The following is a 12487-nucleotide window of genomic DNA, read 5'->3' on the forward strand; positions in this document are numbered from 1 at the left end:
CGAGTGCTTGTGGACCTGCCACTGTTAGCAGCAACGCAATTTACCTTTTATCAGGCTGGTCTTCAGGCCCACGGCCGCAACATAAAGTTCGAACTGCTGTTTGAACAGCTGTCAGTTCTCACCTACATTCCCGGACATCTGAAGCTGGTGGGTGGCCCTCAGACCATCTCAAGCTTCATCATTTTCTGACATGTTGGGTCGCCTCAGGCTGCAGTTCACCAGTCCGGTCTTCACTGCCGTCGCTATCTTTAAATCTTCAGCACTCGTAGTACCATGTGTTTGGTCCTTTGTACTTTACAAAGGAATCCACCAAACACTTTAACTTGTCCAAACCAGAATCTTTTATAGAGTTGCAGTAAGATAGCAATCTGATTCAGCGTACATTATCATGGAGTCTGCTAACTACTCCTCTGGAACGTGCACATAGAACTGACCATTTTATTTTTTATAAATTTAGAGTGCCCAATTCATTTGTTCCAATTAAGGGGCAATTTAGCATAGTCAATTCACCTACCCTGCACATCTTTGGGTTGTGGGAGCAAAACCCACGCAAACACAGGGAGAATGTGCAAACTCCACACGGACAGTGGCCTAGAGGCAGGATCGAACCTGGAACCTTGGCGCCATGAGACAGCAGTGCTAACCACTGCGCCACCGTGCTTCCCTCTCACTGACCATTCACATCTATGTCTTATTCCCCTCTCAATATTCTTCTCAAGATGGTGGGATGTGTCTCTTATATCGGTGTCACAGGTAACATGACCTTGGTCTAGCGACTGCGTGGTGTGTCTCTGCACTGTACAACCACCTGCTGTTTGGAGGTCGCAAACCATCTGTCTATGATATAGCCCATGGGTATGTCATCACATAAGGTAGGAGTGCAGGTTAGTGATGAGGACTTTAAACTAGTTAAAGGGGAGGGGGAGGACTCAGGAGGTGTTAGTAATGTTTCCTGAACAAGTAAAAGGAGAGAGAATATGGAAAGTGGCAGGAATCTAACTTCACGCATAGCAGAAAAGGGGACAACTATGAGAAGAAGGGTGGTCAACGCAGGACTGAGGGTGTTGTACCTAAATGTGGGCATTATACAAAAAAAGGTAAATGGGCTTGTGACCCACATTAGAATTGGTGGGTACGATGTTGTGGGCATCTCAGAGGCATGGCTGCAAGGGGATCAGGACTGGGATCTAAGTATCCAAAGATATGTGTCCTAATAAAAAGGCAGGTGGGCAGAGGGGAGGGGTTGTCTTGTTAGCAAAAAATAAATTAAGTTGATAGCAAGAAACGATATAGGATCAGAAGACGTAGAATCTGTATGTAGAGTTGAGGAATCACAAAGGAAAAAGTATCTTGATGGAAGTTAGATACAGTCCCCCTAGCAGTAGTCAGGATATGGGTCAGAAAATAAATCAGGAGATAGAAAAGGCATATAAGAAAGGCAGTATTACAATAATCATGGTGGAATTCAATATACAGGTGGACTGGGAAAATCAGGTTGGCAGTGAACCCCAAGAAAAGGAATTTGTGGAATGTCTAAGAGCTGTTTATTTTTGGAGCAGCTTGTGGTAGAGGCCGTAGGGAACAGGCAATTCTGGATTTGGTGATGTGTAATGAGCCAGACTTGATTAGGGAGCATAAGAACAAAGAACAAAGAAAAGTACAGCACAGGAACAGGCGCTTCGGCCCTTCAAGCCCGTGCCGACCATGCTGCCCGTCTAAACTAAAACCTTCTACACTTCCGGGGTACATATCCGTCTATTAACACCCTATTCATGTATTTGTCAAGATGCTCCTTAAACGTCACTGTCGTCCCTGCTTCCACCACCTCCTTCGGCAGCAAGTTCCAGGCACCCACTACCCTCTGTGTAAAATGCCCCCTCGGAATTGATCCCTCTATCCTGGGGAAAAGTCTCTGACTCTGTCTCTGCCCCTCATAATTTTGTAGACCTCTATCAGGTCGCCCCTCAACCACCTTCATTCCAGTGAGAACAAACCAAGTTTATTCAACCTCTCCTCATAGGTAATGCACTCTATTCCAGGCAACATCCTGATACATCTCTTCTGCACCCTCTCTAAAGCCTCCACATCTTCTGGTAGTGTGGTGACCAGAATTGAACACTATACTCCAAGTGTGGCCTAACTAAGATTCTATACAGCTGCAACATGACTTCCAATTTTTATACTCAATGCCCCAGCCAATGAAGGCAAGCATGCCGTATGCCTTCTTGACTATCTTCTCCACCTATGTTGCCCCTTTCAGTGACCGGTGGACCTGTACACCTAGATCTCTCTGACTGTCAATACTCTTGAGGGTTCTACCATTCGCTGTATAATCCCTACCTGTATTAGATCTTCCAAAATGCATTCCCTCACATTTGTCCAGATTAAACTCCATCAGCCATCTCACCGCCCAAGTCTCCAAACGATCTAAATCCTGCTGTATCCTCTGACCATCCTCATCGCTATCTGCAATTCCAACAACCTTTGTGTCGTCCGCAAACTTACTAATCAGACCAGTTACATTTTCCTCCAAATCATTTATATATACTACGAACAGCAAAGGTCCAAGACTGATCCCTGTGGAACACCACTAGTCACAGCCCTCCAATCAGACAGTGGCCACCATATGATAGAATTCATCCAGTCCAGGTGATTTATCCACTTTCAGACTTTTCAACTTCCCCAGTATCCTCTCCTTAGGGATGGCCACTTCACTCACCTCTGATGGAGAAGCTGGAAACAAATGTAGCAGTATTACAATTGAATAAAGATAACTACATGACATGAGGGAGCTGCTGGTCAGAATTGATTGGAAAAGGAGCCTAGCAGGGAAGACAGTGGAACAGCAATGGCAGGAGTTTTGGGAGGTTATTCGGGAGGCACAGCAGAAATTTATCCCAAGGAGGAGGAAACTTGCTAAGGGGAGGACAAGGCATGCATGGCTGACGAGGGAAGGCAAGGACAGCATAAAAGCAAAAGAAAAGCATACAATATGGCAAGGATTAGTGGGAAACCAGAGGACTGGGAAGCCTTTAAAAGCAAGCAGAGGACAACTAAAAAAGCAATAAAGTGGGAGAAGATGAAATATGCGTGTAAGCCAGCTAGTAATATAAAAGAAGAATACAAGAGGCTTTTTTTAGATACATAAAAGGTAAGAGAGAGGCAAGAATGGACATTGGACCACTGGAAAATGAGACTGGAGAAGTAGTAATGGGGAACAAAGAAATGGCACAGGAACTGAATAGATACTTTGCACCAGTCTTCACGGTGAAAGACAGCAGTGGATTACCAGAACTTCAAGATAGTCAGGGGGCAGAGGTGAGTGAAGTGGCCATCACTAAGGAGAGGAGGGTACTGGGGAATTTGAAAGGTCTGAAAGTGGATAAATCACCTGGACTGAATGGACTACACTCCAGGGATCTGGAGGAGATAGCTGAGGAGATTGCGGAGGCATTGGGGGTGATCTTTCAGGAATCACTGGAGTCAGGGAGGATCCTGGAGGACTGCAAAATGGCTAATGTAACACCCCTAGTTAAGAAGGGAGGAAGGCAGAAGACAGGAAATTATAGGCCGGTTAGCCTGGCTTCGGTCGTTGGTAAGGTTTTAGAGTCCATTATATTTTTTTTAATAAACATTTTATTGAGGTATTTTTTGGTATTATAACAACAACACAATAAACAATGTACATGAAACGATAAACATAGTGAAAATCCCTCCCTTACAGGTCCCACCTTTATGAGCCCCCTACTCTAAGCTAAACTAACCCTCCCCCCCCCCCCCCCCCCCCCCCCTTCTGCCGACGATTAATTTTCTGCGAAGAAGTCGACAAACGGTGTTGCCACGTCCGGGCGAACCCTAACAGTGACCCTCTCAGGGCTAACTTGATTTTCTCCAAACACAGAAAGCTAGCCATGTCCAATAGCCAGGTCTCCGACTTCGGGGGCTTTCAGTCCCTCCAAGCAAATAGTATCCGTCTCCAGGCTACCAGGGAAGCAAAGGCCAGAACGTCTGCCTCTTTCTCCTCCTGGATTCCCGGGTCTTCTACACTCCGAAAATCGCCACCTCTGGACTCAGCGCCACCCTTGTTTTTAACACCGTGGACATGACATCTGCAAACTCCTGCCAAAATTCCCTCAGCTTCGGACATGCCCAGAACATGTGGACATGGGTTCCTGGTCCTCCCGCACATTTTACACACCTGTCCTCCACCCCAAAGAATCTGCTCATCCGGGCCACTGTCATGTGAGCCCAGTGAACAACCTTAAATTGTATCAGGCTGAGCCTGGCACATGTTGCGGACGCGTTGACTCTACTCAACGCGTCCGCCCATAGACCACCCTCTATCTCTCCTCCAGCTCCTCCTCCCACTTGCGCTTCAGCTCCTCGGTCTGCGTCTCCTCTGACCCCATAAGTTCCTTGTAAAAGACCATCCTCTATCTCTCCTCCCGCTCCCTTCTCCTACCCACCCTCTGGAAACTACCCTGTCCTGAATCCCCCTTAGCGTTAGGAGCAGGAAGGTTGACACCGGCTTACGTAGGAGGTCCCGCACCTGCAGATACCCGACTTTGTTTCCCCTCGCCAACCCAAACTTCTCCTCCAGCGCCCTCATACTCGGAAAGCTCCCCTCTATAAATATATTCCCCATCCTCTCAATCCCTGCTCTCCACCACATTCGGAACCCCTCCCCATCCATACTTCCCGGACAAACCGGTGATTATTACAGATTGGGGACCAGACCGATGTTCCCTCTGCTCCCTCTGCTCCCACATGTCTCCTCCATTGCCTCCCGACTCTCAGGGCCACGATCACCACGGGGCTGGTGGAGTACCGTGCCAGCGGGAACGGCAGAGGCGCAATTACCAATGCCCTCAAACTGGTGCCCTTGCATGAAGCCGCCTCCATACGGTCCCATGCCGACCCCTCCCCCACCACCCACTTCCTGATCATGGCTATATTCGCCACCCAGTAATAGTTACTAAAATTTGGCAGCGACAGCCCATCCTCTCCCCAACTCCCCAACTGTAGAATGCGCTCCTTATCCGAGTACCTGTGGAATCTCACCACCATTGCATTCGGGGGGTCTCCCGTTCGTGGCTTCCTCGCGAGTGCTCTGTGAGCCCTGTCCACCTCCAAGGGTTGGGAGAATGCCCCATTTGCCAGCAGCTTCTCAAGCATATCTGCGATGTAAGTCCCAGTGTCCGCTCCTGCGGACCCCTCCGGGAGCCCAACGATTCTCAAGTTCTGCCGGCGGGACCTATTCTCTAGGTCCTCCACCTTCTCCAGGAGCTTCGTCTGCTGGTCTCTCAGCATCCCCACCTCCAACTCCACCACAGTTTGATGTTCCTCCTGCTCAGCCAGTGCCTTCTCCACCTTCTGGATCACCCAATCTTGGGCGTCCAATCTAAGCTCCAGCCGCTCAATCGACTCTTTTATAGGGTCCAAGCAGTCCTATTTCTGCTTAGCAAAGTCTTCCTGTATAACTTCCTGTGCAACTTACTCCTTCATAGCCGCCACCGGAAGTCCTAGAGTCCATTATTAAGGATTAGATTGCCAAGTTCTTGGAAGTGCTTGGCAAAATAGGGCTGAGACAACATGGCTTCATCAAGGGGAGGTCATGCCTGACAAAGCTGTTAGAATTCATTGAGGAGGTAATAAAGAAGTTAGACAAAGGTGAGCCAGTGGACGGGATCTATTTGGATTTCCAGAAGGCCTTTCACAAGATGCCGTACAGGAGGCTGCTAAATAGGATAAGAGCCCATGGTGTTAGGGGCATAGTACTGCTAGAGATAGAGGATTGGCTGACTGGCAGAAGGCAAAGAGTGAGGATAAAGGGGTCTTCTTCAAGATGGCAGCTGGTGACCTGTTACGCAGGGCTCAGTGTTTGGACCACAACTATTCATCTATGTACATTAATGATCTGGAAGAAGGAACTGACGGCATTGTTGCTAAGTTTGCAGATGATACAAAGATATGCACAGAGACAGGAAGTATTAAGAAAGCAGAAGGGTGGGCGTTTGTTAAGCGGCAGGTGGCGGAGTTCCCGCTGCTGCCGCCTAGGGGGGTGCAGGATAGGGTGCTCTCGGGGACGTGGGTCGGTGAGGGGAGGATCTCGGGGATTTATCAGATGGTGCAGGAAGAGGAGGAGGCCTCGGTGGAGGAGCTGAAAGCGAACTGGGAGGAGGAACTAGGGGAAGAGATTGACGACGGGACATGGGCGGATGCCCTCGGGAGGATGAACTCGTCCTCTTCGTGCGCACAGCTCAGCTTAATTTAGCTGAAGGTGCTGCATAGGGCGCACATGACTGGGGCCAGGATGAGCTGGTTCTTTGGGGGGGGAGGACAGGTGCGGGAGGTGTTCGGGAGGCCCGGCAAACCACACCCACATGTTCTGGGCATGTCCGGCGTTGGAGGGGTTTTGAAGGGGGTGGCGGGGACTTGTCCAAGGTGGTCGGTTCCGGGGTGGTGCCGGGCTGGGGGCTCACGATCTTTGGGGTAGCATCGGAGCCGGGAGTGCAGGAGGCGAGAGAGGCCGGTACACTGGCCTTTGCGTCTCTAGTAGTCCGGCGTAGGATTCGCTTACAGAGGAGGGACGCGAAGCCCCCGAGCCCGGAGGCCTGGATCAATGATATGGCCGGGTTCATCAGGCTGGAAAACATTAAGTTTGCCCTGAGGGGGTCGGTACAAGGGTTCTTCCGGCGATGGCAGCCTTTTCTCGATTTCCTGGCGGAGAGGTAGAGGGTGGTCAGCAGCAGGGGGGGGGGGGGGGGGGTTGGGATTTGTTAAGGGGGTTTTTGCGACGGTGTGTTTGCTATTTCTTTTTCTTTCTTGCATTGTTATTAGTTATTAATTTATTACTTTGTATTGGGGGGATTTCTGTTTCTGTTTAATTTTACACCTTGTTTACTTTAACTGTTGGGAGAAAATTTGTTGTTGTAAAATTTGTATAAATTTTTTTTTAAAGAAAGCAGAAGGGCTGTTGAAGGACTTGGACAGGCTAGGAGGGTGGGCAAAGAAGCGACAGTTGGAATGTGGAAAAGTGTAAGGTTATGCACTTTGATAGGAATAATAGAGGCATAGACTATTTTCAAAATGGGAAAGGCTTCAGGAATCTGAAGCACAAACAGACTTAGAAGTCCGAGTTCAAGATTCTCTTAAGGTTAACTTGCAGGTTCAGTTGGCAGTTAGGAAGGCAAATGCAGTGTTAGCATTCATGTCGGGAAGGCTAGAATACAAGAGCAGGGATGTACTGTTGAGGCTGTGTAAGGCCCTGGTCAGACCCCATTTGGAATATTGCGAGCGTTTTGAGCCTGTATCTAAGGAAGGATGTGCTAGCGTTGGAGGGAGTCAAGAGGAGGTCCACAAGAATGATCCAGGGAATGAAAGGCTTGTCGTATGAGGAGCAATTGAGGACTCTGGGTCTGTACTCAATGGAGTTTAGAAGGATGGGGGAGGGCTCATTGAAACTTATGGAGTACTGAGAGGCCTAGGATGTTTCCACTAGTAGGAGAGACTAGAACTCGAGGGCACAGACTCAGACTGAAGGGACGATCCTTTAAAACTGACATGAAGGTGGTGAATCTGTGGAACTCATTGCTGCAGAAGGCTATGGAGGCCAAGTCACAAACTGTCTCTGTTTTTGGGACTTTGGGACTATGTTCACACGCCGATGGGAAAACTGGCCTTTTATGGCAGGAAAACTGGCATTAAAAGGTTAAAAATCCCCCTTTGGCTGGGGGGTAGCAGGCAGCTATCGTAGAGCTCGCAGCTCTAGCTGCCGATACGGCTCCCCACATTTTCGGGTCAGAGGCCACGCATGCACACAGCGGTGGCCTCCAGCGGCCGCGCCGTGATCCATGGCGGACTCAGCCCACGAACCTGGACCGGCAAACTAGTGCCCTGCATCGGCCGCTCGCATGCCCAGGAACACCTGCACACATTGCCCCCAGTCCCGAATGAAGCCCCTGTGCCCGCCGATCAGCCCCCTCCCAACTGTGGCGGCCCCAGACTGAGTCAGCAGCCGCCACGCAAGGATCACAGATGGTGGGACCATGTTAGAACCACGCCATCGGGAATTTGGCCGGTTGGCAACGGAGCATAGCCGGGCGGGCCTCAGGCAATGGGCTGAGGCAGTAGATATTCGGCGCGGCGTACTCCACGATTTTCGGGGGGCAGAGAATTGCAAAACCGGCGCTGATCCCAATTTCGTGCGCGGAAAATTATTCTCCATCCCGTCGCCGAACGCGATTTTGGCATCGGGAGGCAGAGAATCCAGCCCCTTAATAAGGGGTTCAGTGGTTCCGGGGAGAAAGCAGGGGAATGGGGATGAGAAACATATAAGCCATGATCGAATGGTGGAACAGACCCAATGGGCTAAATAGTCTAATTCAGCACCTTACAGCCTTATGGATGGCCAGGGTGTTGTGTCTTTTATGACGCAGGTGGAAGGCGGAGTGCTGGGGTTAGATCCTTGGCACTGTTTGCACCCAAGCAATAAAGTCTTTTCGTTTTTGTTTATTTCACATGTCAAGGTGCCTGGATGACATTGCCAAGCCAGCAGGAGCACTGCCTGGGTGCCAGGGTAGCAGTGTAAGGGTGCCTGAGTGCCAGGGTGGCATGCCAAGGGTCGGGGGCAAGGGGGACCATGCCAATTAAATGAGGGTGCAAGGGGGGTTTGAAGGATGGAGGTGTGCAGGGCAGGTAAGTAGGGGCCTTCAGGTGGTTGGGTAGGTGATGGGTGGGGTGCTAGAAGGGAGGAGGTTCTGTAAGGGGGCTTGGGGGAACCTGAAGAGGGGTGTCCCCCAGGGACCCTATAGCGGGGTGTCCTCACGTGGGGTATGCCCATGTGTGTGGGGGTTGACTTTTCCTGTAGGTGGGATTTTGGGAGACCCACAACCTCACGTAGAGATCGGGGAACCCATTCAAAATGGAGGCCCGATATCTGAGTTCAGCTCCCCAGTGCTAAAGAAAATTCTAATTGTGGGCGAAACCGATGAGAAACTCTCCAGGGCCCAAAAACGTGACTCAGTGTCATTGAAGAACGGTGGGGAACTTGCCGGTTCCGAAACTCCCTGAAAAACAAAGTCCCGACAGAGGGTGGTTGGTACCGTCCTAGTTCTCTTTTGAACACAGACATCAAGCTACTCATCAAGGTTTCTGGATCTTCAGCTGGAGCCTTGCCTCCTCAATATAATCTCGAAGGATCAAACAGGCTTCATGGAGGGCTGACAATTGTCGGTCATTACACCTCTCCTGTTAAATGTTGTCCTTTCCACCTCCCGAACCTGAGGTGATAGTGTCTCTTGTTAGAATTAAAAGGCATTTGATAGAGTGAAGTGGGAGTACTGTGATTCTTGGGAGGTTTGTATATATTTCTTGGATTTGCCTGTTGTATAAGGCCCCCGCTGCCAGTCTTTGCACAAATACCCTTAACTCTGATTATTTTCCTTTGGGCCACCGTCTCCCTTCCCGTTTTCCCTAGCAATGGAGCCGCTTGCGATAACACTGAGGTCCTCTGTTAAATGGAGGATGATTAGTCGGGAAGGTGTGGAGCATTGGGTGACCCTTTATGCGGATTACCTACCTCTTCATTATTGATCCAGCAGCCTCCGTAGATGACATAATGAAGTTGCTTAGCACCTTTGCCTCCTTCTCTGGGTATAATGAACTTCGGTAAGAGTGAATGTTTCCCTGTTAGCCCCCCGCGGCTCTAAAAATGTACAAATACGCTCTACTTCCTACTAAAGCAGGCAAATGCACAAACACACTTCCTAAGCTTCAATTAAAAACAAATGCAACTTTACAGAGTATCAGATATTAAACTTGGCCAAGTAAGATGGAGATAATAAGCTTACTAATTTACACAATAGTAAAGATTGACTGATTTTGTCCGGAGTCTGGTTCTTCAGTGAAACAGTTGTTTTTCAGTCATGGCTGCTCAGATCCCCTTGACTTGTTGCAGAAAATCCAAAGGTTTTTTTTAGTTGCGTCTCCATTTGCTGCAGGAATGTCAACACATTACTCAGCCAAATGTGGTGCTGACCTGGATGGGTGCAGACCTGGGTGAAATGTTATAGAGAGCGAGAAGGAGATCCTTGCTCCCTGTGGCTGCCTGCATGCTCCTTGCTGAGATCCCAATTCCAGCATCCACATAAAAGGTTGTATCACATGACCTCTCTCCATATTGTAAGGGTCCTTCCTGTTTGTTCCCTGTTTATTCCCTTATTCGCCTTTTATTTTGCTGTTGTCCAATGGCAGCCCGATGAAGAGATCTAACTAACTCTCTCCACTTGTACGTTCCAAAGAATAGAGGACTAGCTCATGTCTTGCATAGCCAAGATGAGTAATATTTTAGTCTCCCAGCCATTAGCTCCTGATTGGTCCATCCTGCAGATTAATGGTCGGAGCTATGTACTGCTGCCAATCTCAGTTGGAGTCTCCACAGACTTGGCATCTCGATGGAATGAATTGCATCGTCACCAGTGAAAATTTACAGCTACTTCCAAGTCCGTGTCCTTCGTCCAGTAAAAATGTCTTTTCTTAGCTATAACTAGCTCATGATGTAACAAATTAGTATTCCTTACAGCACATCTTGGTAACAAAACTTCAATTACTTATCAGTAATGTGAATTAACACTTGGAATTTTCAGATACATCATTGTCCCTTGGAATGGAAAAAGATACCTTTTCATCTTTGGAGACCACGTATCCTAGCAAGCAATATCAATCAGGTAATGTTATCTTTACCACATTTTTCGTAATACCCGTAAGGCATTTATTTCTTATTTCTGTCCAGGAGAGCTAACAACTTTTTAAAACTTTCCCTCATTAGAATCTATAGATGATTTGTTAGATTTGAAAAAGGACGAAAAAGCATCTTTATCTCTGAGTGGTAAGTGCAAAATAACACGGAAAATTGACTAAACAAATTAATTTAGTTAAATGTCAGCCAATCATTGATCAAATCAAAATTATTTTATAGATTACAAATTGCCGTAATTGATACATTTGTGGAATGCTGCCCATATATTTCTCAATTAAATGTTGATATAGTTCACATCCATTACCTCTGATTTAACAGGACCTAAATGTTATAGGCTTACCTTCAGTTAAATATTTTTTCCGATGTGTATAATATCTCACAATGCTTCAACATTCTTGTTTTAATTGCATATTGGCAGTAACTTGCACATAAATATAAACTTGCTTATGAATATTGATTTCTGCCATGTTTTCGCAACGGAAAGCCAGAATTCCAGACAAATGGCAGGAAGGAAGGTTTAGCGCACACTATGGGACAGTTTGGCAAACAAAATGAGGTTAGATCAGCAATCAATTTTTCAAATCTCAGATACCTGCTCCATTACTACCTAGCATTTTTAAATGTCTCCCTATTATTGACGTTGCACTGTCAGACATATGCAGCAACATGAGGATGGAGAGTGCCCTAGGATAGTGAAATTGCCAGCGGTTGCTTTGTGAACCTAAGAGCATAAGAAATGACAAAATTGGAGCAGTAAGAGACCTTTTAACCTTTCTATCCACTTCCACCATTCAGTAAAATCATGGCTGATCCTCTACCATGGCTATACGTTCCTGCACTTCCCCCAAAATTCCTTGATTCCCTTAAGTGTCGTAAAATCTGTCAGTATCTAATTTGAATATACTCAACAGTTGAGCATTCATAAGCCTCTGTGCTAGAGAATTCCAAAGGTTTACAATACTTTAAATTAAATAAATCTTTCCTCACTTCAGTCCCAACTGACTAGTTTCTTATTCTGAGAGTGTGACCCCATGTTCTAGAATCCTCATCTATGCACCTTGACAAACCTTTTAATTTTGTACAGTGGCTGGGATTTCCCGTTCTGGAGTCTCAAGTATTCCTGCCAGCGTAAAATCAGGACTGGTCACCACTGGCATTTGGAGCGGGGTCCAGGTGTGAGTCTCTCTGCTTAACTTGCATCCTCCCGCCAGCGCGGGGTGTATAGCAAGCTAAGGACGCCGGCTGGTTGGAGTTTAAAAGGATGAGGGGTTTCTTATTGAAACTTACAGGATACTGCGAGACCTGGATAGAGTGGACATGGAGAGGATGTTTCCACTTTTGGAAAAACTAAAACCAGAGTACACCATCTCAGACTAAAGGGACGATACTTTAAAACAGAGATGAGGAGGAATTTCTTCAGCCAGAGAGTGGTGAATCTGTGGAACTCTTGCCGCAGAAGACTGTGGAGGCCAAATCACTAAGTGTCTTTAAGAAAGAGATAGATAGGTTCTTGATTAATAAGGGGATCAGGGGTTATGGGGAGAAGGCAGGAGAATGGGGATGAGACAATATCAGCCATGATTGAATGGCAGAGCAGACTCGATGGCCCGAGTGGCCTAATTCTGCTTCTATGTCTTATGGTCTTATGGGATCGGAGAATTGCAACTGGCGACAAACCCTTTTTTTCAGGCGATAGTTCTGATCGGGAATCCCAATCACCGAGTTGGT

General features: G+C 47.7%; 1 protein-coding gene across 9 annotated transcripts in view; it reads left to right on the plus strand.

The window, feature by feature from the left end:
* ica1 (islet cell autoantigen 1) overlaps nucleotides 1-12487 on the plus strand; it is a 272925-nt gene that overhangs the window by 182586 nt on the left and 77852 nt on the right. For 8 of the 9 annotated variants that reach the window (XM_038797509.1, XM_038797517.1, XM_038797515.1 and 5 more), the window contains 2 exons: nucleotides 10647-10727; nucleotides 10829-10888. In XM_038797509.1, the coding sequence (XP_038653437.1) occupies nucleotides 10647-10727; nucleotides 10829-10888 (141 nt within the window). The remainder of the gene's footprint in view (nucleotides 1-10646; nucleotides 10728-10828; nucleotides 10889-12487) is intronic. The other variant, XM_038797513.1, reaches the window with a different exon arrangement.

Source organism: Scyliorhinus canicula, chromosome 5 (assembly GCF_902713615.1).
Source record: "Scyliorhinus canicula chromosome 5, sScyCan1.1, whole genome shotgun sequence".
NCBI lineage: Eukaryota > Metazoa > Chordata > Chondrichthyes > Carcharhiniformes > Scyliorhinidae > Scyliorhinus > Scyliorhinus canicula.